The 24,976-nt window shown below is 47.4% G+C and overlaps 1 protein-coding gene across 2 annotated transcripts in view; it reads left to right on the top strand.

Annotated features, from left to right (window-relative positions):
- Positions 1 to 24,976, top strand: part of Zfat (zinc finger and AT-hook domain containing) — a 214,114-nt gene that overhangs the window by 29,698 nt on the left and 159,440 nt on the right. Inside the window, exons 1-2 of one of the 2 annotated variants that reach the window (XM_045144010.1) lie at positions 22,371 to 22,410; positions 22,499 to 22,675. In XM_045144010.1, the coding sequence (XP_044999945.1) occupies positions 22,516 to 22,675 (160 nt within the window). In that variant the 5' untranslated portion in view covers positions 22,371 to 22,410; positions 22,499 to 22,515. Of the gene's footprint in view, positions 1 to 22,370; positions 22,411 to 22,498; positions 22,676 to 24,976 lie in introns of those variants that run through there. The other variant, XM_004656180.2, reaches the window with a different exon arrangement.

Below are 24,976 nucleotides of genomic sequence, written 5' to 3' on the forward strand. Positions count from 1 at the left end.
TAGAGTGCTCTGTGATGACCTCCCCTTGAGTTGCTCAGATATTGAAGAAAATATTGGACCTTTTAAACCACTTTAAACATAATTTTTCATGAGCCTGAGCATACAAATTCCCATATGCCCTTCATTCTAAGACTCTGTGTTAATATTTTACATTTCTTTTTTAAAATTTTTATTTATTTATTAGAGAGAGATAGACAGAAAGAGGCAGAGAGAAGGAGAGAGAGAATGGGCGCGCCAGGGCCTCCAGTCACTGCAAACGAACTCCAGACGCGTGCGCCCCCTTGTGCATCTGGCTAATGTGGGTCCTGGGGAACACAGCCTCGAACCGGGGTCCTTAGGCTTCACAGGCCAAGCACTTAACTGCTAAGCCATCTCTCCAGCCCAGTATTTTACATTTCTTTACCTTTCCATGCTTGCCTCTGTCTCTGTCTCATTTGAGATTAAGTTAAAGATATTCTTTTTTTTTGGTTTTTCAAGGTAGGGTCTCACTCTAGCCCATGCTGACCTGGAACTCACTATATAGTCTCAGGGTGGCCTTAACTCATGGCAATCCTCCTACCTCTGCCTCCCAAGTGCTGGGATTAAAGGCGTGCTCCACCACGCCTGGCTTTAAGTTAAAGATATAATGTCCCTTTACCTGCTTTGAATGATTTTCTGTATTTCCTGCAAGCAAGGACATTGTCCTGCATCCACAACATCACTGTGATCAGAATGAGAAGATAACATCCATGCAGTGCTGCAACTTAGATTCCACCCACTATCCCCGTAACATCCTTTATAGTGGAAGGAAATCCTGGGCTGTGTGTGGCATAGTTGCCATGTCCCTTTGCTCACTCGGTCTGGAGCATTTTCTCCTTCTGGTTTGTAGCACTGGCATTTTAGGAGTACCGACTGCCGTTTGTTTTATAGACTGGCCCTCCCTTAGCCTTTGCAAACTTCCTCGTGATTCAGGGCCACTCCACACTTTGTGATAGGATCATCATGGAAATGTTGGCTTCTCAGCAGTGCTTCAGGCAAGGCCACTGTATCTCTGCTGACTCAGGAGGGCCAGCACAAAGGTGCTAAGCCTGGGAAAGTTGAGGAAGAAGCAAGGAACTTACCCTGGAGTTAACGCTCATAGCCATCTTGGATGAAACTGAATCAGATGCTATGATCCTGACAGAGCAGGCAAGGTGGCATCCCTGCTTCTGTGGGCCAGTCCCTAGCCAAGTATCCACCAGAGAAAGCTACCTTGCCTCCTAACCCATGTCAGTTATGTCTTAGCCCTCTGTGTAATTGCAGCTAGGAATTAGATGTCTGTGTATACATTCATGCATGTGTCCGCAATATATATATTTCTGTTTCTGTTTTCAGGACCACTTAATGTACATATAATTTCTCAATTCCAACTTAACATCACAGACTTTGTTCCAGCCTTCCTACTTGTAAGTGCCTTTGCTGGCAGAATGCAAGCCAGCTTCCTATACAGTATGGTTGCCTGTTCACACACTCCTAGAATATACTCCACATAGCTTTTGACTCATGAACCCATGTTTCTATGAGAAACATGCCTTATTAAATCTGAGCCATTTTCTTCTCTGTCTTGAAGCACTGGCACAAGTATTGCCTTCCAAAGTCACTTAGGGTCATTTGGTCTGTCCTCTGTGTTCAGTGCACTTACGGGTACTCCTGTAAAATATGGACAGTGTGGCTGGAGAGGTTGCTCAGTGGCTCAGAGCACTTCCTGTACAAGTATGAGGGTCTGAGGAGGCCTAAGAGATGCTGGAGTTCAGTCTCCAGGACTCACATAAATAGCTGGCCATGGCCATGTTTCTGTAACTCTAGTCCTAGATGGGAACAGAGATTCAATAATCACTGGAGCTGCTGAAAGGGATCATTAAGCTATCATAAGAACAGATAGAAGAGCCATGACCTTGGATACCTAATATTCCTCACTGGTCACTGCGGGAGAGCCCACCCTGCTGCAGGTGAGCCCATACGTATACCTGTGTATACACCACACGTAACTCCTCTCACTCCAACACCACATTATATACATAAGCAAAAAATAAAAATAAACAAACAAAATGAATTTGTGCAGTGTTGCTTTGTGTAGAAATGGACCGGTGTGAGCAGAAGGATATGGCACAGAAATGAAATCTTTGGGCTGAAACTTCTGCCTTTTCAGCTGCAATTATGAGAGATTACAACCTTTGAGACTGGGCCAGCTGACTTGCAGTGGGACAGCAGAAAGAATGAATTTCTTCCTGATTTCACATTAGGTTCTGCAATTCTGGTTTGTTTTATTTACTAACTTTGAACATATGAATTTGGGGGGCAAGTGTACTTCTTGTATTTCAGTGAGAGGACTGAATTATTCTTTTTTATTGGCAAGACATAAACACAGGACCCAGCAGAGAGCCAGGTGCTCAGTTTCTGGCAGGTCTAGAAGCCCTGAGAGGCTGCAGTGTTGAACTGAGAGTGACCCATTAAAATGGAGCTCACTGCTGTTGGGTGCCTGACTCAATGCTGTGATTAGTACTTGACAAGAAGCACCTTAAGGAAGGAAAGGGTTCGTTTTGTCTTACATTTCCAGCCCATCATGGTGGAGAAGGCATGGCAGCGGGAACAGGGAGCAAATCTGGTCACATTGCAAGCCACATTCAGGAAGCAGAGGACAAACACAGGCCCACCCCCATTGGCCCACCCCCTGCAGCCAGGCTCCACCTCTTTAAGGTTCTACTCCTTTGCACACAGCACCACCATCTGGGGATCAAGTGTTTGGACACATAAGCCTGTGTGTGGGGGCAGGGCCATATTCTGTTAGCCTCAGTGAACATTACTCTCCAGGTGCTTGGCTTCTGTCTGACTTGAATTCCTTTAAATCACGGTTCCCATTTTAGATGGGGCACTGGAGGGTAAGGGCTGTCCTGTGCTTTCCCTAAGGCAGGGCTAGATGCACCATCCTGCTCGGAGCATTGGCTTTCTTCCCCAGCACAGTTCTGTTTGCTTTCAAGAATTTGTTCTCGGGAGGCCTCAGGTGAGCACTGGAGATATTTTTTAGCCTTGCCACAAAGAAAAGCATTATTTTTCTGAACAGAGGTGTCATAGTCAGCTTCATGGTGCTAGCATGAACCTCCAGATCAGACATAGTTTGAAGGAGGAATGCAATTTATTTCTGACTTACAGATCCGTTGCAAGTTCCAACATGGTGAAAAAGAGAAACCCATCTCCAACAGCAAGCACCAAACCAGCAGCAGGGAACCCAGGCCGAGCCCAGATGGCTCTCTGCAGACCTCAGGAGTTCCAGATCTGCCTCCACACCTTAGGGTTGCACCCCAGGATCTGCCCACAGCAACACTTCCTCCAGCCAAGACTAGCTTGAATAAAACTCTGAAATCTATTGGGGACATTCATTCAAACTACCATGATTGGCAAATATCCTTAGTTTTTATTTTTTTTTATGGGAGGGGGAAGGGGAACGGGAGAGAGAATGGGTGTACCAGGGCCTCTAGCCACTGCAAACAAACACATGTGCCGCTTTGTGCACCTGGATTTACATGGGTACTGGGGAATCACACTCAGGTCCTTTAACTGCTGAGCCATCGCTCCAACCCATTTAATTATATTTTTAATTAAATGTTATTGATGCCCTTACCACTGTTAAGGAGACAGAGGTTAGAGAACTAAGCACACTCTTACATTCATGATTACAAATTGTGGTCATACTACCAGGCCAGCATCTGGAAACATGTATTCAAAGGGGGTTTATAAAGCCCTCTCTGAGAGAGCAAGGCTGGAGCTGAGTGGAAGAAGTTCCTAAGGGTGACAGCCAGAGAGCGGGGGGCTGCCATTTCTCCTGCCTGTGGAGTGCAAGCCCGAGCTGCCCCAGCTGCCCCTGGCTGAAGTTCTCTCTTGCTCTTTATCTCCCCCAGGGAACATGCACATGAGGGGAACTGAACAGGTGACTTGAAGAGTGGGGACTGCAACCACAGCAAGGGGCAGGGCCAGCAGTGCTGGAGCCTGGGAGGGGAGACCCAGGAGCCTGGAAAGATAGCTTATTCCCATCTGCACACTGCTATGCTGTGGGAAGAGTTGGGTTTCCAGGGTCACTTTGAGGTGGCAATTCCAGGGTGGCTGGCCTGCCTCTGATGTCTCACTGGCCTAAGCACACCTGCATGGTGAACTTGTACGCTCCTGGGCGGACCAGGCAGGGCTCTCTGCTGCTGTCTAGACACTGGCCAGGAGCTGACTTGGGCGCTTCTCTTTCCCTTCCAGTGGCAAGAGTATGAATTCAGGTCACAGAGAAGGAATGGTTCTCCTTAACAAAATGGAATGTCGTGCTTATTGTGACTGACAAAGGATGTGACACACACCAGACAGCCTTTGAGTGTTGAGTTACGAGCCCAGTAGGTGTAGTTGTGGAGTTCAGCTATTTGGAGACTAGATCTAAAAATCATTTCAGTTCTATTATAAGGAGAAGGAGCCTCAGGTCATTGTGGGCAACTGGCAGATAGGTGGAGGGTTTGGAGAACTCTTTCCCCACTTGCTTGTTGTCCTTAAATCACAGCTCGTTCTTGCCATTAGAAGAACCCTTCGCCCTGACTGAATATGAAAGAGTGGTATTTCCTCCTGGAATTAATTTCGAATTCCTAAGCACTTAATAACTGATGCTGGTCTCTTATAATAAACAAATCAGATATTAATTTTTTTTTTTTCGAGGTAGGGTTTTACTCTGGTCCAGGCTGACTCTGGAATTCACTATGGAGTCTCAGGGCGGCCTTGAACTCATGGTGATCCTCCTACCTCTGCCTCCCAAGTGCTGGGATTAAAGGCGTGCACCACCGCACCCGGCTCAGACATTTAAAGTTTGAAGTTGAATTTGCATGTTTTCTACGTTTGCCTTCAGCTTCTACCCAGGCTGTTTTTATTTTATCTGTTTTGGTTGTGACCTCAGGAGCTCTGAGCACACAGTCAGCATTTCTCCTGGTGACAGTAGTAAATGAGACTCTTCCTCTGTCATCCGCCTCTCCCAGGAGAGCATAGAAGCCCACCAGCCTGCAGGTCCACGCTTCCATCCTTGTTTAGAGAGGTTTTGGGGTGGTTAAGACTCTGTATGGCCCACTGGGGGTCAGGGAAAAAACCTGCTTTCCGAATTCCTTTGATCTGTGGTGAAAGAGGTGCATGGTGTTCTGGAAACACCGGGAGTGCTGGATTCCTGTCAGTTCCAAAACCCTGATGTGTTGTAAGTGGAAAGGAGCCCTGAAGCGTGAAGACTTAGTTCAAAGATGAAAATCCTTAGTGAGATTTTAAAAAGGGATTGTATGTTAAATGATGCTGCTTTGTATATACCCGATTACATAAAACATATTGTTAAAATTTAAAAATTTATTTTATATTTCTTATTTTAATGTGGCTGCTTGAAACTTGGAATTACATATGTGGCCACCTCACACTTCCGTTGGCCAACACTGGCCTAGACAAAGTGCCGGCTCTTATCTTGTTCCTGGGCGGGAGTGAGTGTTGCTTCTCAGCCCTCCGTGGAGCTGCCGTCTGCATGTGCACCTCCTGCACCCTTGCCAGTATCCTGAGGCAGTGCTGTCTTCAGGGACAGTGACTGGTGCATTAGAAGAGGCACCTACGCGACTGCATGTGAGTGTGCAGCCTGACTCCACTCCCTTTTCTTCTTTCCCACAGCTCCTCCCACCCTACCACAGAGGTGCTGAGTCCACCTTTGTTGCTTGGAAGTGCCCAGAGGAAGGGGTGTGACCACTTCGGAGGCTTGGCTTTGCTCGACGGCATCCTATCTATGGGTTGCCAGTGTTGGTGGAGGGGTGCAGGGGTACCATTCTGTGCCAGTCCCAGTGCTCGTTTCTCAGTGGGGCACAAGCTTCCATCGTGAACAGCACAGGGAGGAAGCAGCGAGGCTGGGCGTGTCTGGTGGGGGCCTGGGCCGCAGCCTCTCTTTCCCTTCCTCCACACTGGTCAAGCTTTTACTTGCCACTTCCTCCTGCTGCTGGGCTGAAGGAGGATGGGGTAGAACATGTACATAGAACTTGAGGCCCTAGGTGGAGAGGAGGAGGTCCTGAGAGGCCGGGGAAGCTGCTGGGTCCACTGCCTTCTGTCACCTGCATCCTGGCACCTGCCAGCTCCTCCAAGCACTTGCCATCTTGTCTCCCCTTTGTTTTCCAACCTGTGTTCTCTACTTCCTCTAGGTTCTTCTCAGTTCCTGGGGATTCCCAGCCCTTATTTCTATTTGATGTCTCTATTGATGCTGTATCAGCATTTTGTTTTTTTTAAGAGCCTCTAAATTGAATGCCCATTTTCCCCAAAGAGTGTGTACACATGTGAATGGATGAACATGTGTGCCAATGTGTGCTTGCATGTGTGCATGAATGCATGTGCATACGTGTGTGTGTGTGTGTCTAAGAGGTCAGCAAGAGTGACTTTTTTTGTTTATTTATTTGAGAGTGACAGACAGGAAGAGAGAGAGAGAGGGAGGGAGGGAGGGAGGGAGGGAGGGAGGGAGGGAGGGAGGGAGAGAATGGGCGTGTCAGGGCTTCCAGCCACTGCAAATGAACTCCAGACACGTGCGCCCCCTTGTGCATCTGGCTAACACGGGACCTGGGGAATCGAGCCTCGAATCAGGGTCCTTAGGCTTCACAGGCAAGCGCTTAACTGCTGAGCCATCTCTCCAGCCCAAGAGCAACTTTTTAGCACTGGCATCATTGTTAGCCCATAATTTTCTCATATCCCAGCGCTCCAATGCTACCTTACTGCAGTCCTCACAGGGCTAGCAGGGCAGTTGTGGCCACCTCTGTCCCAGCTGAGTCCATGCAGATTCAAAGAGGAAGGTGGCTCCTGTCATGCTGGATGGTGACACGGAGTGTGCCGGGGGAGTATCTGGTGGGACAGCACTGCCATTGCCCTCGAAGCGCCCTTTACTTCAGAACGAAGATGAGCAAGAAAACCTAAGCCAGGCACTCTGGAGGCGTGCTGATGGCGCCTGTGGCGGGTTTTCTCCCTCAGATCCTGGTGGAATGGAGAAGATGTGGCTGGCTACCTTTGACATGGGGTGGTACCAGAGACTTGATTGCTTCACAAGGGTCGTGGGAGTTGCAGGGGGGGCTGTGCTCGTGAGGTGCCGAGTCCTGGCCCAGCCCTGCACTCCCACACCATCGGCTCAGGGCGGGCCATCCTGTCTGTATCAGTTTTTCTGTGCTGCTTTCCAGCTCCGACCCTCTTAACTGTGGATGTACTTATTACCCGGGGCTCGCTCTTAGAGTGTTCAAAAATAACTAAACATTTCATGCCAAACTGCAGCATGCAGGAAATGTATCTGCATAAAATTATAATGCAACCGTTGGCCCAGCCTTAATTATAGCGGACACTGAGCATTTCTCGTTTTGTTTTGTTAATTTAGCTTCAGCGAAGAAGCGCCAGTGGGCTCTCTCCCCAGCATTTCATACGCGCTTACTCCGTGAGCCGTGGGAATTGATGTGCATGTCAGCATTTTACGAGATGCATGATAATAATTCCACAAATTAAAGGTGTGCATTTATTGAAATGTCAACCTACCGAGGACAGAACTGGCAAGGCACCTTGTGGCTGGATAGCTGTGCTCAGGTGTGGCTCAGGCGGCACAGCCTTTGGATCGATGACCAGATTCCACTTACAAACATTCCATGGCCAGTTAAAAAAAGTCTGGGCCACTCATTGTTAAGAGGAGCAGGTGGGACTTGAAGAGGTTAGAGATGTTTGATCAGCTATTGGAGGAATAAAGGCCACTTGTGAGCCGAGACCAGGGCTCCAACCGCAGGTGATGCCCTTCCTCCTGCGTTGTGTAGCATGGTGTCTCCTAGGCTGTGCACACTAAGCTAGGCAAATTGTGTCTTTAGCATTCTGCAGCACCTCAGAGCCCTAAAGGAGAGGAAACTGAAGCTCACAGAGGCCAAGTACATATGCCCAGGCTCACACGACTACTAGGATCCAAGCTCGGGTCAGATCTATGTGTGTAAATAGGTTTTATTCTATTTCTGTTTTATTTTTTGTGACAGGATCTCTTGTATCTGTGTCTGGCCTTGACCTCACTGTGTTACCAAAAAAATTTGATCTTCTGGCTTCTGTCTCCCAAATACTGGGATTACAAGGACACACTTCCACACCAGGTTCATGTTATACTGGGGATTGAACTCAGGACTTTGAGCATTCTAGGCAAGCACTTTGTCTAATGAGCTACATCACCAGCCCCTACACTTTTTACATGAGAGACTCACTTGTGAACTAAAATACCCATTTATTTTAAAAGAAAAGATATAAATTATTTTAATTCATATCTTTTCCTTTATCATTGGCTATCTTGGTTCTCTTAGATTGATGTTTGACATGCATGTAGAGTGTATGTCACATAGATGAACAGCAGATGCATGATCATAGGTGAGCACAGGACACTATGACCTATAGTTGATTGGGGGATGCTGGCCTGAGCCACACTGCTTAGCAACCAGTCCCCCCAGCCCCCAACAGCGCTCACCTTCCAGTCTCTGTCCCTCACATAAGTGCACACTCTTGTTCTGACCACACTGCGGCTTTTGACTTCATTGCTGTTGTGTAGGATTGTGGGTAGACGTGGCAAAGCCTCATGAAACTGGAGACTGACTTTTAGGCAGTTGAAACTAGGCAGAGGCTGATTATGATGAGCGCCGCCTGGGGTCAGAGGTGGTTCTGGTCTGACTCACCTGCTGGGGTTGGCCCATTGAACCTGGGCTCCGTGGACAAATTTATTCTGGCTCGGGAACTACAGGTTCATCAAATGGTGACTTTGGGTTATGTTCCTGCTGTGCGCCCACGTGTTGTATAACCTGGAAACCGTCGTGTGACCCAGCTTGCTCGTGGTCAAATGGGGGCAACAGCAGCTCCTGTGCTAGGTTGCTATGAAGGTTAAACAGGGGGACAGAACACGGTGTCTGGCAGAGTGAGCACTCAGTAAACAAGAGCCTTGGTTTTATTATGGTGTAGTGCCAAGTCCAGCCACCAGAGGATGGTGTTAGCACACGTATTTGCTAGAAAGCTGATTTCCTAGAACCTGGCGCTTCACTGCTGCCCTGCTCTGGACTTGTTCCCAAGTCATGCAGTGGACATGCTATTACGTGTATGGCCTGGGTGAGCTGTGTCACTCACCTCTAGCACTTTCTAATTTTCCAGCTTATTGCTCCTTGAAATGAATTGTCGTAGCAAGTCATAACCGATAAGGACCAGAGTGTCGTTCAAATGTGACTCTTGGTTGTAAATACTCCTGTAACTGAGGCTGGCTTGGGTTGGGAAGCCAAAACTCACAGTACTCACCCTGACTGGTATGAGTATTTCAGGAATAGCAAGTGATTGGATTGGCGAGTGGGCTGATGTAGCCGTCAACATGGAAGGACTTGGTGAAATTTTAACTTTATTATATTTCTTGAGGGGGTGACTTCTTGGCAGCTCACTAATATCTCTGAACTCTGAGTTTCTGCTTTACAAATGGGGATGGTGATGGTGATGATGGTGAATGGTGGTGGTGAAGGTGATGGTGGTCTTGGTGGTGGTGGTGGGAACGGCCCCTATTTGGTGGGTTGATCAGTATATTTATAAATATGAAGGTCTGCATGATTGTTCTTCACTGCAGGGCCGTGGTAAATATTCCGCACCTAGGCTGATAGAGGGGCAGGGACAGCACTGATAGCTGCGAAATCTTGATGTCCTTTTACCCCATGACAGGCATGTAGAAACTTTTGGAGTATTGAACTGTGGGAGATCTCAGGCTCTTCCCTCACCTGGGGCCTCCACCCACTGGGGCCGTATGCTTACCTGGCCCATACATCTGCAGCTCTGGTCTCCTACCATTTTGAGGCTTGGCTGTCTACACCAGCCATGCCCACTGGGCAGCATCTAGTGGTGATGCATATAACCTCGGTGTCAAAAATACCTTTCCTCAGCAAATCCCCATCTAGATCTTATTTATTTATTTTTGTTATTCGTTAGACCAGTGCCCCGTTTTATTCTCTTGGGTCATTTTAGCAATCCACCATGTCAGTGAGAAGGCAGGGAGAAGTGTAAGACATAGCCACTCAGATCCCTCCACCAGGGACACTTCTCATTAACCCCACAAGCCATTTGTAGCTGGGGACCATTTGTCATATGGTCGCTGCTGGCCTTGGCTTGTTTTCTTCCTGAGTCTGGTGCCTAGAGCTTGGTGGCTTGACTGAGAAAAATGTCTTTCTCCCACAGGAGGTACATTCTGTTGTTTTGTGTCTTATTATGTCTTTATTTTTGAGAATCATCTCAAGTGGGCTTTTCAGTTTCATGTTTTCTTGAAAGATACATGTTATCCTCATTGTTGAAGAACTGTGTAAACTTCAAGCAAAACTCTATTCTAGAAAAACGCTCCATTGACAAATGCTGGTCCCAGAGGCACCACCATGGCTATTCTGACCTGAGGCTGCTTCCTCTCTGTACCCAAGAGGTCAGGGGCTTAGTTCTGCTTTGCCGGCCACTGCTGCAGCCGCCCTCTGCCACCCTGCACAAGCTGTCTCTGCACCTCCTGGACCTGCCTGGCCACCTCTTCCCTCAAAGGCCAGTCCCTCGTCCACAGAGACTCCTGCCTGCTCCACACACCCAGTGTGTCTTAGGTGGATATTTGTACATAATCTGTTTTCCACTCTGTTGCAGTCAGGTTTGCATCTCTAGAATAAATCACCCAACCAAGAACAGCTTGTGGGGAAAGGAGGTTTATTTTGGCTTATAGGCTCACGGGAGAAGTTCCATGATGGCATGGAAAATGATGACATGAGCAGAAGGTGGACATCACTCCCTGGCCAACATAAGATGGGCCATAACAACAGGTGAATGTGCCAAACACAGGCATGGGGAAACTGGCTATAATACCCATAAGCCCGCCCCCAACAATACACTGCCTCCAGGAAGCATTAATTTCCAATTGCTGTCAGCTGGGGAACCTAGTATCCCGCACACCCAAGTTTATGGGGGACACCTGACTCAAACCACCACACACTCTTTGATTTTGAAGCTCCTTGTGAGCTGACCACTTAGCTTTAAAACTACAGAGGCCTGTGCCTCCCAGGCAAGTTACAGTTGCTTCATCTGCAACAGAGGACAATACTTGATTTATTTAAACCTTTTTCTTGTCTACTTCTTCTGTTTCTAGTCTCCTGGTTTTAGTTTTAGCAAGTTTTCAGCAAGTGTGATGGTACTGATGATGTCAGGGGTGATGATGGTGACAGTAATGGTGATGCTGATGTTGGTTGATATGGTGATGATGGTAGTTGTGAGTGACAGATGACTGTGGATGACAGTCATGATGGTGCAGATAATGGGGATGGCTTTGACAGGGCTGGTGATGGTGGTGGTAATGGTGATGATGGTGGTAACGGTGATGTTGACAGTTACTACAGTGGTGATGTTGGCAGTGTTGATGATAGTTATGTCAGTAACAGTGATGATGACAATGGTGACAGCGATGATGATAGTGATGATGATGGCAATGGTGGTAATGGTGATGTGGTGGCTTGACCAGATGTCCCCCATAAGCTCATGTGTTCTGAATGCTTGGTCCCTAGCTGGTGGTAATTTTGGTGGTTAAAACTTGCTGGGGAAGGTGTGTGGTTGTGGGCAGACTTAAGAGTATGGTAGGCTGCTCTCCCTGTTAGAGTTTGGCTCACTCTCCTGCTGCTGTTTTCCACCTGCTATGGCAGAGGTGATGTCCAGCGTGTGCTCATTCCATGCTTTTTCTGCTATCATGGAGCTTTCCCTTGAGATTGTAAGTTAAAACAAAACTTTCCTCCCATCAGCTGCCTTTGGTTGCTTGGTGCCAGCAACCCAAAGGAAACTACAACAGGTGATTGTAGAAATGATGATGGTGGTGGTAATGATGGTGGTGATGGTGGTGATGATGGTGGTAACAATGGTAACGGTGGTGATAGTTATGACAGTGGTTATGGTAGTGATGATGATGGTAGCAGTGGTAACAGTGGTGATAGTGATGATGATGGTAATGATGGCGGTGATGGTAGTGATGATGGTGGTACAATGGTAATGGTGATAGTGATGGTGGTGGTAATGATGGCAGTGATGGTAGTGATGATGGTGGTACAATGGTAATGGTGATAGTGATGGTGGTGGTAATGATGGCAGTGATGGTAGTGATGATGGTGGTAACAATGGTAATGGTGATAGTGATGGTGGTGGTAATGATGGCGGTGATGGTAGTGATGATGGTGGTACAATGGTAATGGTGATAGTGATGGTGGTGGTAATGATGGCAGTGATGGTAGTGATGATGGTGGTACAATGGTAATGGTGATAGTGATGGTGGTGGTAACAATGGTAATGGTGGCGATAGTGATGGTGGTAATGATGGTGGTGATGGTAGTGATGATGGTGGTAACAATGGTAATGGTGGTGATAGTTATGATGGTGGTTATGGTAGTGATGATGATGGTAGCAGTGGTAACAGTGGTGATAGTGATGATGATGGTAATGATGGCAGTGGTGGTAGTGATGGACATGGTAACAATGGTAATGGTGATAGTGATGGTGGTGGTAATGATGGCGGTGATGGTAGTGATGATGGTGGTAACAATGGTAACAGTGATAGTGATGGTGATGGTAATGATGGCAGTGGTGGTAGTGATGGACATGGTAACAATGGTAATGGTGATAGTGATGGTGGTGGTAATGATGGCGATGATGGTAGTGATGATGATGGTAATGATGGTAGTGATGGTAGTGATGATGGTGGTACAATGGTAATGGTGATAGTGATGGTGGTAATGACAGTGGTTATGGTAGTGATGATGATGGTAACAGTGGTAACAGTGGTGATAGTGATGATGATGGTAATGATGGCGGTGATGGTAGTGATGATGGTGGTACAATGGTAATGGTGATAGTGATGGTGGTGGTAATGATGGCAGTGATGGTAGTGATGATGATGGTACAATGGTAATGGTGGTGGTAATGATGGCGGTGATGGTAGTGATGATGGTGGTAACAATGGTAACAGTGATAGTGATGGTGGTGGTAATGATGGTGGTGATGATGATGGTAGCAGTGGTAACTTGGTGATAGGAGGGTGGTGGTAATGATGGCAATGATGGTAGGGATGATGGTGGTAACAGTGGTCACAGTGTTGACATTGATGGTGGTGGTAATGATGGTGGCGATGGTAGTGATGGTGGGGATCATGGTAATGGTAGTAATAGTGATGAGACGATGACAGTGGTGATGGTGACGATGATGATGATGACACAAATGATAACATGACACGTCTGTAGCTGGTTACGGGTTCTGCAAAGTAAAGAAGAAGGAAAATTTTGTTCCAAAATGATATTTTTCTCTGGAAGATAGAGGAAGGGGTGTTTTATGAAACTGACTTGCTGCCTACTGTGCAGGTGGGAAGGGGTGTTTTAAATTGCACAAATCTGCACAACATGAGACTTTATTCATTGCAGTGGATATGACAGCAATCTGGTTTTATGTTGTTAAAGTATTTTCATTCCTGTTGAGAAACTGCTGGCTTCTGTGAATGGAATAACTTAAGGACAAATGGAAAACAAGAAAACAAAAGCATAATTCAGGAAGTATTAGCCATCTTACAATACTTCTCATAAGTTAGACAATTTAATAGGATCTTAGTTTTGGCCATTGAACTCTCTTAAAGTTAATAAATCCAAGTGAAAGGTAGTTACAAGGCAATAAGATGATTTATCGAATCAAGGAAATGAAGTAAGAGATTTTTGAAGTAATGGCTTTAAGTGGAGTAATTTAATAACCTTGTAGCTAAGCATTTTTGTCTTTTTGTAGTTTTTGATAAATGTTTAAACATTTTGTAATCATCAATTCATCTGATATGGACTGGAGTGTTTTACATGTTCCCATTGGCATCATTGCTCAGAGAAAGATGGTGCTGGGCTGGACCATCAAGGCTTCTGAGAGGAGGCAACATGGAAGGTACTGGGAGAAGGTGTGGATATGAAGCCTGGCCCTCAGACCCTGCTTTAACCCTTGATTATAGGCACTCAGACTGGGTGCTTCCCAGCGGGGCCTCTGAGCTGCCTCCCTCCCCACCTCCTTGAGCCTTAGCAGTGTGCTTGAAATTGCATTGATCGTGGCAAACATCATAGCATACAAATTGTTTTAAAATGGTGTGTTACCCAGAGGATTCAGACCATGTGTCACTGCATTTTTAAGTTTGTAACTTGAAATGTAGATTCACAGAAAGTCATAATGATAATGCAATAAAGTCCCCTGTTCCTCTTACCCATTTTATTGTAACCCATCTTACCTGTACACCATTTGGAGTGTCTACCTCAGTAGCATTAGGTCCAATTCCATGGCTGTGAGTCCATCTTCACCCTGCACCTATAGAATGTTGCATCACCTAACTCAGTGGTTTCATTAGGATAACCATGAGATAGCATCACATCCATTAAAATGATGTCGATGCAACAAGTGTGTAAAATTCAAATTCATCCTTATCTCCTGAAGATTTTCAGACATTGTCCAGTTAGAATGGTGTGTGGCATGTTTCCTCCCTTTGAATCTTCCTTCTCCCTCCCTTTTCATGTAAGTACTGAGGTTTTTTCACTGAGCTTCTGCTGGGAGCATTGTGCTCTAAAGCTATGCCTTTTCTTTCACCTGTCCAAAATAAGTTATGAGACTCATGAAGGTACTCTGTAGTATTTGCCTATGCTTTTCATAATTTTCATTTTTTGTGTGCATGTATATGTGGATGTATATGGTATGTGTATGTATGGGCACAAACATGCTGCCTCACACATATTGAGATGTGAGGACAACCTCAGGGGTGTTTGTCCTCTCACTCCATCCTGATTGAGGTGGGGTCTCCCTTGTTTTTTTTCCATTGCATGTCTACCAGTAAAGCTGGCCCATGAGTTCTGGATTCTCCTTGTGTGGCTTTCCATTGCCTTAGGGACTTTGGAATCACAGATGTGTGTGTTACTTTGTGTCCAGCTTTATGTGGGTGCTGGGGAATCAAACCCAGGCTTGCAAGTTTGTAAGGAGTGCCTTTATGGCTGGAGAGATGGCTTAGCAGTTAAGACATTTGCCTGCAAAGCCAAAGGACCCATGTTTGGTTCTCTAGGACCGACATAAGCCAGGCACACAAGGGGTACATGCATCTGGAGTTTGTTTGCAGTAGCTAGAGGCCCTGGTGTGCCCATTCTTTCTCTGTCGTCTTCTCTTCTCTCTCTCTCCCCTTGCAAATAAATTAAAATAAATTAAAAAAAAAAGAAGTGCCTTGAACTATTGAGGTCTCCCCAGCCCTCAAACTTTCATATGGATGTTTGAGGATTTGTTATTTTATTTTTTCCTATCCGTTTGAAGAGCTTCCTTTGGCCACTCTTGTTAGGTTGTATCTGTTACAGATAAATATTCCTGGTTTTCTTTTTTTCTGAGAATGTCTTGATTTCTGCTTCTTTCCTGAAGGACATCTTCACTGGGTGTGAAAGTTTGTGTGGTAGTCCTTGTCTGTCAGCATCGTGCCACTTCCTTCTGGTCTTCATTGTATCTGATAAGAAGTCTGTTGTCACCAGAACCATCTTCCCTATATAAAAGGGTTTTTTTTGTTTGCTTGTTTTTTTCCAGCTACTTTTCAGTTTTTCTTTGTTTTCAGCTTTCAAAAGTTTGACCATGTTCCTTGGAAGTTCTTTGAATTTTTCTCTGGAATTTGCTCCGTTTCTTCAATTTGTCAATTTATTTGTTTATTTTTGCAAAATTTGGGGTGTTTTTAGCTGCTATTTCTTCAAATATTTCTTCGAGCATTTTTCCAGGTCCAGTCTCTCTTTCCTGTCCTGGGATTCTCATGACACAGTTTTGCTTTTTTGCTGTGTTCCATGAATCCCCGAGGCTCTCCTCTTCCTGTGGGATTCAGGTGTGTCCTGTGGCTCTGTCTTCAGAATTACCACCCTCCTGTCCATTCTGCGTTGTAGCCATTCCTTGAAGGGTGTTGGCTTCTTATTCTTTTGGCAGTGGTTGCTGTATTTTTCTGATCTAAATTTCCCTTTTGGCATTTCTTTCCCTTGCATCATTTTGCTGAGGTGCCCTGGTCTCTAGCAGTTATGGATATCTGTGGTACTTGCCTGAGAAGGCATTTATTTCTGTGGTGGCCTCCTTGCTGGATCGTCCCATGTCTGTGTCATTTAGTGTGCTCTCTGTTGATGATCTTCTCTCCTCCCAGGTGAGATTTCCTTGGTTCTTGGGGAATCACAAGGAGTGATGTGATTAAATACTGTACTTCGGGCTGTGGGGTCCTGCATGTCACTTAACTCTATTGCCTTGGCAGGCTGCACTGAGTCTCCTGCAGAGGGAGGGTGCTGCGTTGTTACTGCCAGTGGGCAGGAGTCCAGGCTCCCCTCTCACTTTGCTGGCTTGGTAGGTGGAGTCCAAACTCCCCACTCCATCTGCTGGCAGTGTGTCTAGATAGCTGGACTCCTGCTTCCCCATTGCCTCTGCTCTGCACCAAGGCTGGCTAGGAGAGCTGATGGGCCCAATACTGCCCACGTGGTCTCCTATGATAGTGTAATAGAGTGCCAGGGTCAGCATTATGGCCAGAAGCTGGGGGGAGTCTTGGCCTGTGGGATGCAACTGAGCCACAGTGCTTTCTCATGGGCTTGCTTGGTTGTGGTAAGTCAAAGATTGTTGTCTTGTTCAGCAGCCCTCTCTTGTCCTTTGGTAGAGGGATTTTCTGGAGCTATCTGTGCCATTTCTGCTTCTCCCTGCTGGATTTTCCATACCCTTGGCTTCTTCAGCCCCTGATTGGTTACTGGCGGCAGGAAGAAACCCAGAACTCACATTCAGGTCCTTAGGCATTGGACCAGCCTTTCTGCACTCTTGGTCTGGTCTCCTTGAGTTTGTCTTGTCAGTCACGTTCTGAGTTGTAGCTGTTCTTAGCAAGGGGAACAGAATGCAATTCATCTAGTACATCTTTCTGGGGCATTTGTCACAGCGTTTGGAATGGCATGTGCACGCTGGTGTCTGTCTGCAGGCTGCCACAGCCTGCAGATCCTCATGCTGTGACTCCTGACAGCTTCTGCATTTTCTCAGTGGCCCACAAAACCTGGGTGTTTACATCTGGCCCTAGGTTGCCTTCTCCTGTGTTTTCTTGCCCTCGCCTTCCTCATACCACCACTTCCATCTAGACAAAACCATGCCAGGGCAGCTGGGAGTTCACTGCATTGAGTAGGTCCTGGCAGCTGACTCCCCTCCACACGCACTCCTGGTCTGGTTGTGGTGGATGGGGATGGCACCTGGCTTTTCTGAGCTGGGAGGATTTTTTTTTTTCTTTTTCTTTTTTTCCTTAGTTTTTCAAGGTAGGGTCTTACTCTAGTCCAGGCTGACCTGGAATTCACTATGTAGTTTCTGGGTGTCCTCGAACTTTTGGCGATCCTCCTACCAATGCCTCCCGAGTGCTTGGATTAAATGTGTGCACCACCACGCCCGACTTTTTATTAGTTGTGTACATACTCAGTGTGTAAACAGCACATGTTGGTACCATCATTTAGCCTCCTCCCTGCCCTTCCCCCTCTGCAGGGACCTTCCTCGTTGGGGATTGTGGGTTGTGCATTGTGGGGGTAGCCATTAGTTATGGGGAAGAGGCAATGTCTTTGTGCATAATGTCCCTAAGCACAGGGCACTGCTGAAGCCGGTAGAGAAGTCTTGGGACTTGGATGCTCACACCGTAGAATCTTGAGGACCTCCCCTGAGTTTTTTCTTAGGGAGAGTATAGTCACTGGAACCCAGAACACATTCAGATTTATTATGTCTTCATCTGAGCAAGGAGACAGCATCATTATGACTGTATTTCAGGGTACAGGACACTTGTCTTCATATCTGTCCCCTTCAGACATGGAGGTGGCTCCTTGTTACTTGGGCAGATTAACAGGCGTTGACACTGCGGGTGGGGAGGCCAGCACGATCCAGCACCCTTTGTGCGCTTTGGCACTTTGGAGTTTGCCGGCTTTAAGAACATCTCCAAGAAGTGCCCTGCTTCCCTCCACGTTGGAGGCCTGTGTTCAGCGGGGTTGTGTGAGCTTCTGGGATAGGCGGTTGTCAAAGACCTGATCACATATTCATAGCCCCATTCACCCAGGCTTTGGTGCCCATGTCGGCTCGGTGGCAGCACCCTGCCTGGCTGGCTCTTCCTATAGCCCTGCACCTTGGTCTTTGTACATGTATCTGCACAGGACGAGTCTCTTTGATGGTGGCCTCCCCCAGTGTGCCTGTGTACCCTCTGTCCTCTGTCTCATCATGTAGCCCAGGGCCTGGCTGTTTGCTTGTAGAGCTGAGTGACCAGGGGCCTTGGTTCTTGGGGTAGTGGTGTGATGGGCTGTGTAGGACTCCGGAGGGCAGGCTCTGCAGAGAATGCTGCAGGTCACACACGGGCGACTTTGGACTGGTCTTAACGTGAGCTCGCTGCTGTTAGATCTCTCAGCCGCACCCCTCTGGCCTCCGCTTCTTAACCTTGTGCTTCTCTAGGAGCTCCACTTCCCATCTGAGGATTCTGCCTGGCGCTGGCCGCTGTCCCTGGGCCCACAGCCCTGTGGTAGCAGCAGACCCACTCGCCTTCCTCACGTCCATCCCGTGTGCCCTGTGTCTGTTTCCTGCGTCATCTGCACACCTCCCGCTCTCTGTAGACTCCTCCTCTTCCTCACTTCTGACTTCTGTCTCAAGTGGTTTCCTCTAAAGCCTACACCTCTCCTGCTGTTCTTCAGGTCTTCTGTTCAGCAGTCCCTGCTGATAAGTCTCTCTTGTCCCTGGCAACCTGTCCTGGTCCAAGTTTGCCTCACTGCCCGTTTGAGCCCACAGTCATGTGAGAGGTCCTGGGCTCTAGTGCTTATCTCTGTCCCACCTTGACCTTGGAAACATGGGCCTAGTTCCGTGCCTGACAGCTGGGCATGCAGTGGGTGCCAGAGGCTCTCGAGTGAATTGATCGCTTATGGGTAAGACAGACATCAACCACGGTAAGGTGCCCAGGCTTCACTCTGTGGAGCAGCTGGGTGCCACTTCATTCACAGCTGTCTCTGGTGTTACCATACACAGATGCAAGCGTCGTCGTACCTATTTAATTTCCACCTGATGCCGGCTGTGCCTGTGAAGTGGGAGAGTCCTAATAATAACTCTGTGATCCCCAGAAGTTGTTTCCTATTCAACACAATGTGCTCTTTCTCCTGAGAGTGTCAGCAGATCCATAAATATTAGAGGTCCATTGGGAAGTTATGTCATTGCAAACTGTAAGCTGTACTGGATCTGTGTTCTCTGTGTTGTGGTGGCTTGTGGCCTCCGCTTGGAAGTGTCTGAGCCTGGATTCACTTTGGGATGGGGCTTGTGAGCAGGCCTGTGGTTTGCATGTTAGGCATTATATTCCTCTTTGTGAAGCGTTTTGTTTCAGGGGCTGGGGAAATGGCTGGTGGTTAAAGGCACCAGCTTGCAAAGCCTGTAGGTCTGGATTCCGTTCGTTCACCTCTACAGGAGTAAAGCCAGGTGCAAAGGGGCACAACAATGGGAGGCGGAGCCTGGAGAATCCCAACCTCACGGGCCAGTCAGCCTGACATTCCTTTGTAGTCCAGCACTTTGAAGTGAGAGGCACGGTGGGCTTAGCCTTCACCACGGCAGAGCCATGTGGCCTGTTGCCCAGGGCTCTTGTCTTTCTCTGGCAGGGAAGGTTTGCTGCCAAGAGGAGGAGGGGAGTGGGGGTCCAGAGAGGGTTTTGTTTAACATGGAAGGGGTGAGGGCATGTTTACAGGCCCATGGGAAGGAAGAATTGATTACATGGAGAAGGAAGCAGTGATTGGACCCCTATCCCTGAGTGGATGAGACGTTTGTTTCATGGCGTCTGTCCAGTAGCCTTTTTGGCTGCAAGAAGGGATACATTGTCTTTGTGAAACTTAAAACTCATTCTGCTCGATTGCTTTATTTATTTATTTATTTTTTGGTGTTTCGAGGTAGGGTCTCACTCTAGCTCGGGTTGACCTGGAATTCACTGTGTAGTCTCAGGGTGGCCTTGAACTCTCAGTGATCCTACGTCAGCCTTCCAAGTGCTGGGATTAAAGGCATGCGCCACTGCGTCCGGCTTCAGTTACTTAAAGTTTTTTTTTTTTTTTAGAGTGGCTGTACCAGTTTTTACTCTTACCAACAATGAATGAGGCTCTTCTCCCCCCCCAAATTTTTTTGTTTGTTTATTTATTTGAGAGCGACAGACTGAGACAGAAAGAGGCAGAGAGAGAGAGAGAGAGAGAGAGAGAGAGAGAAGAGAGAGAGGGAGAAAATGGGCATGCCAGGGCCTCCATCCACGGCAAACGAACCCAGATTCGTGCGCCCTCTTGTGCATCTGGCTTACGTGGGTCCTGGGGAAACGAGCCTGGAACCAGGGTCCTTAGGCTTCACAGGCAAGCGTTTAACTGCTAAGCCACCTCTCTGGCCCTCAATCACTTTTTATCATCTCCCTGATCCCAAGCGCTGTACATGGAGACTCAGTAGTTGTTGCAATCAGGTTCGCATTGCTGGTAGAAATCACCCAACCAAGAGCAGCTTCTGGGAAAAAGAACTTTATTTTGGCTTTCAGGCTCGAAGGGAAGCTCCATGATGGCAGGGGGAAACGATGGCATGAGAAGTTGGACATCACCCCCTGTCTGACATAAGGTGGACAAGAGCAATAGGAGAGTGTGCCAAACACTGGCAAGGGGAAACTGGCTATAATAACCCATAAGCCCGTCCCCAGCAATGCACTGCCTCCAGGAGGTGTTAATTCCCATATCTCTATCAGCTGGGAACCTAGCATTTAGAACACCTGAGTTTATGGGGGACGCCTGAATCAAACCACCACAATAGCTGTGGGCTGCTGCTGCTCCCATACACACATCGTTGCTGCCTGTTTCAGTTACCTTGTAGCTGGGGCAGAATGCCTGACCTGAACAGTGTATGGAAGGAAATGGGTGTAATTCAGCTTTGAGTACCACAGGGTAGAGTCCATCATGGTGGGAAAGGCACATCAGGAATTGGAAGCTGGCATCGTATTATCACATCAGCAGCGAAGCAAGAGAGAGAGTGACGAGAAAGGGGCAAGGGAGGGAGAGAAGAGAGTAAACAACAAGCAGGGAGCACTGTAGTGCTTAAAGGCCCGCCCTCGGTGACAGACCAGGCTCTCCATCCTCAGTCTTCCACACCATCGGGATAGGACTATGCTGTGGATGGGGACCAAGTGTTCACACACACGATGGTAGGGAGGCATTGCATGCAAGCCACCTCGTTCACTGCTTGCACTGAGCCCTGACGCCAACACCTGCAGGAGCACAGTTGGGATGGGTAAAGAAGCAGGTGGGCCGCCAGCCTGTGTGCTGTGGGCAGCTGCTTCAGGAAAATGAGCTGGGACGCAAGGTCCGTGATGACAGAGGAACAGGGACAAGCTCATGGCAGGTTTGCTCACTGTGGCCGAGAGCAAGGATGTAGGCCTCACTGTGATGGCTAAAGAGAATGGCATGGCTGTCCAGCAGTAAGCAGGGCGGCAAGTGTGGGTTTCAGCAGCTCAGCTGTGGGGATGAGCACAGTGTAGGTGAGAGATGGTTTTAGAGCATGCTGTGGTTTCCTTGCGTCTGGTGCCATCCTGTGTGTGTGTGTGTGGGGGGGGGGTGGATGGTGGTTTACAATCTGCCCTTCCTGTTGACTTCAACCACTGGAGTGCATTCCACCCGCGCCAAGATCACCCAGGTGTGCAGCATGCTGGGATGAGCAGTGGGAAGTTCACCTGGGCTGCCTGGCTTCAAAGCCAATGCCATTGTCTTTAACATCACAGTAAATCTTCCTTTCAGTGCATGTAAAAACAACAACAAGAACAGACTCTTAATTGTTTTTGATCTACACTTAATATTTCGTATGTGACTATAATTATTTCATCAGACTGAGCAAAGAGTGCTCTTTGTCTCATTATGTCTCCTGTCTAGAATAATGGGAGGATCATGAAGAACTAGTCTTAGATTTTTGTGAACAGTGATAATGCATTAAGCAGAAATTAAGTGGCTTAAAGAACACAATGATTTATAGCCTCTATGTTTTGTGTAGTTCCTGTACCAGCCACTAAATGGGGTCGTGGCTCTTCAGAAATGCTATTTTGGTCAACTTTCCTTTGCACCTGATTTGACAGGGAGCATCCTACTGGAATCCTGAAAGACCATCAGTGTTTTTCATTCATCAAGGTTCATATTTGACCTGATTGTGACCTGCTGGGACTGTGGCTGTGGAGTGGATTTAAGTCACGAGGAGGTCCATGTCAACCTCTCTAGCAGAGAACATTCAACTACTGAAGGAAAGCATGTTCTTGTGATGTGGCCACCTGAGGGGTCTGCTGGAGGCGAGTGAGGTGGTGTAAGGGCAACTGTCATTATTTTCTTTGGTCTTTGCAAGTAATCACTGCTTATGTGAATACACTACTTTTCTTTCTTTTCTTTTACAGAAAACACAGCCATCTTCATGTGTAAATGTTGCAATCTCTTCTCACCAAATCAGTCAGAGCTCCTGTCCCATGTTTCAGAGAAGCATGGGAAAGAAGGGGTTAATGTGGATGATATCATCATTCCCCTCAGGCCCCTGAGTACACCTGAACCCACCAACCCAAGCAAGACGGGAGATGGTAAGGACAGCTGTTTCGTGGGGTGGGGCCTGTGATGCCAGCTCTGGCAGGTGGGCACAACAGAAACCTAGACAGTTCACCCAGAAGTTGCAGAATTGTTCAGTTGTGAGTCTTCTCAAGTAAGATTGAGTCTTTGAGTTCCCCACCCCCATCCTTTCTAGATGTTCCTCCAGTGACTTGTGGCTGAAGGGTTAGATGGATGGGTGGAGGTGGTGGTGTCTGAGGGTATAAGATAGGAGCCTGTCCTTACGCAAGTGTGGGTTGAGCCTAACTGTAGGACCTTCCAGCAGAATTATTTAAATAAATGATGTTCTTTTTCTAAGCTGCATTTTTCTCATCTGAAAAGGAAAGACCAACATTGCAGATTAAGTCAGAGAGTATACCTGTATCACTTAGGGTGGCCCACAGGATATAAAAAAGGGAGACAGATTGTTATATGTGATCAGTAAGTGGCTACATGTAATTTTAGAAACAGCAAACCCACAGTGTAAATCAGGAAGCTTGGATTCACGCAGCATCCTTTCAGGTGCACTGTCAGTGGGCAAAGTGAGATATATCTTGTCTGTGGCAGCCACGCCTCTTCTACTGAATGGTGTCAGATGCAGCAGGTGCATGGATAAGAGCAGCCATCCAGGCACTGTAATTAGATCCCCACAGACGACAAGGAAAATACATAGTACAGGAAGAACAGCTGCAAACAAGACATAGAAAAATCCCCCACAAAACTATTTTTATATAATGAGGGACAACAGCCAGTCTCCTGTGCAGAAGCCTAGTTCATGGCGGTAAGTGTCCATCGCAGGGTTCATTAGCCACTCTAATAATACAGTTACTCTTTCCTGGGAATATTCACACTGGCATTTCTAAACAGTCTGGCTTATTGATCATCTGTTGGACTCTGTTAACAAGGAGAGCCTGCAGACAAAAAATAAAATAGTGTTTGGCTAATAAGTCCCTCTGGCTCATTCCTAGGGTGCTAGAGCAGTTTACATGACAGATGATTAAGTTGTTGAGAAGTCAGAAAGTTCTTCTAGGTACTGTTTGTGTCATAGGTGAGAAGCTAAGAAAACCCAGCACCAGAAACTAGCAAATAACGAGAATTTCACACTGGGACCAGCATCAGCGTCAGCTGGTGTGGGTGGTGCGCCCGTGGCCTGTCTTGGTCCTCCGGGTCTGGAGCCCAGAGAGGTTGTCTGCTTCCCCCATACTGAAGCAGGCGTGAGGTAAAAGTCGTCCGCAGTCATTGCTCAACCTTCCGGGGTGAAGCTTGTACGTCAGAGTAAGGCTTGGCCAACCCCCGGGCCTCACAGTTCCCTCTGCCTTCCCTGTCACGGTGAGTGAGAGCACGATGCCGACCCCGGGATGCCTGCCACTCCCCCAGCCCTGCTCTTTTCTTCACTGCTGCAGCCACGTTCGCGTTGCTGGCAAAAATCACCCAACCAAGAGCAGCTTGTGGGAAAAAGAGGTTTATTTTGGCTTATTTGCCTTATTTTGGCTTACAATGCTCCATGATGGCAGGGAAAATGATGGCATGAGCAGAGGGTGGACATCACCCCCTAGCCAACATAAAGTGGACAATAGCAACAGGAGTGTGTGCCCAACACTGGCAAGGGGACACTGGCTATAATACCCATAAGCCTGCCCCCAACAATACACTGCCTCCAGGATGTGTTAATTCCTAACTCTCCATCAGCTGGGAAGCTAGCATTCAGAACACCTAAGTTTATGGGGGACACGTGAATGAAACCACCACGTTGGCCTAGTCTGCTGCTTTCAGGATTGGTCCATACTCTGCACATGTCAGTAGTCTCCGCCTCTTTAGGATGTGTCAGTGTGTGCACTTTGTCCTTTCATTGTTCATGGACATCCACATAGTTTACACTTAAAATTATATTGTTTTTTTTAGTTGTCGTACTGAGATTTAGGTATCATTCATTCTAGCATTGATGAATAGTTTGTTTTTTAAATATTTTACTTATATTTATTTATGAGAGAGAGAGAGAGAGAGAGGGGGGGGGGGGGGGGAGAGAGAATGGACACACCAGGGCCTCTAGCCACTGGAAATAAATGCCATTCTTCATCTGGCGTATGTAGGTTCTGAGGAATTGAACCTAGGTCCTTAGGCTTCACAGGCAAGTGCCTTAACTAATCTTCTCTCCAGCCCACAGTTCGTGTTTCTGCTGGTCCTCATTCCCTTCCCTTCTTTCCAATCTAGTCTTCCTTTCTCTCCACTTTTTGACTGTGTGAATAATTCCATAATTTCAGGATAAGATGGTTTGGCTTTCAACTTTTCAGCATAAT

The sequence above is a fragment of the Jaculus jaculus genome, chromosome 2, assembly GCF_020740685.1.
Source record: "Jaculus jaculus isolate mJacJac1 chromosome 2, mJacJac1.mat.Y.cur, whole genome shotgun sequence".
In the NCBI taxonomy this organism is placed as follows: Eukaryota; Metazoa; Chordata; class Mammalia; order Rodentia; family Dipodidae; genus Jaculus; species Jaculus jaculus.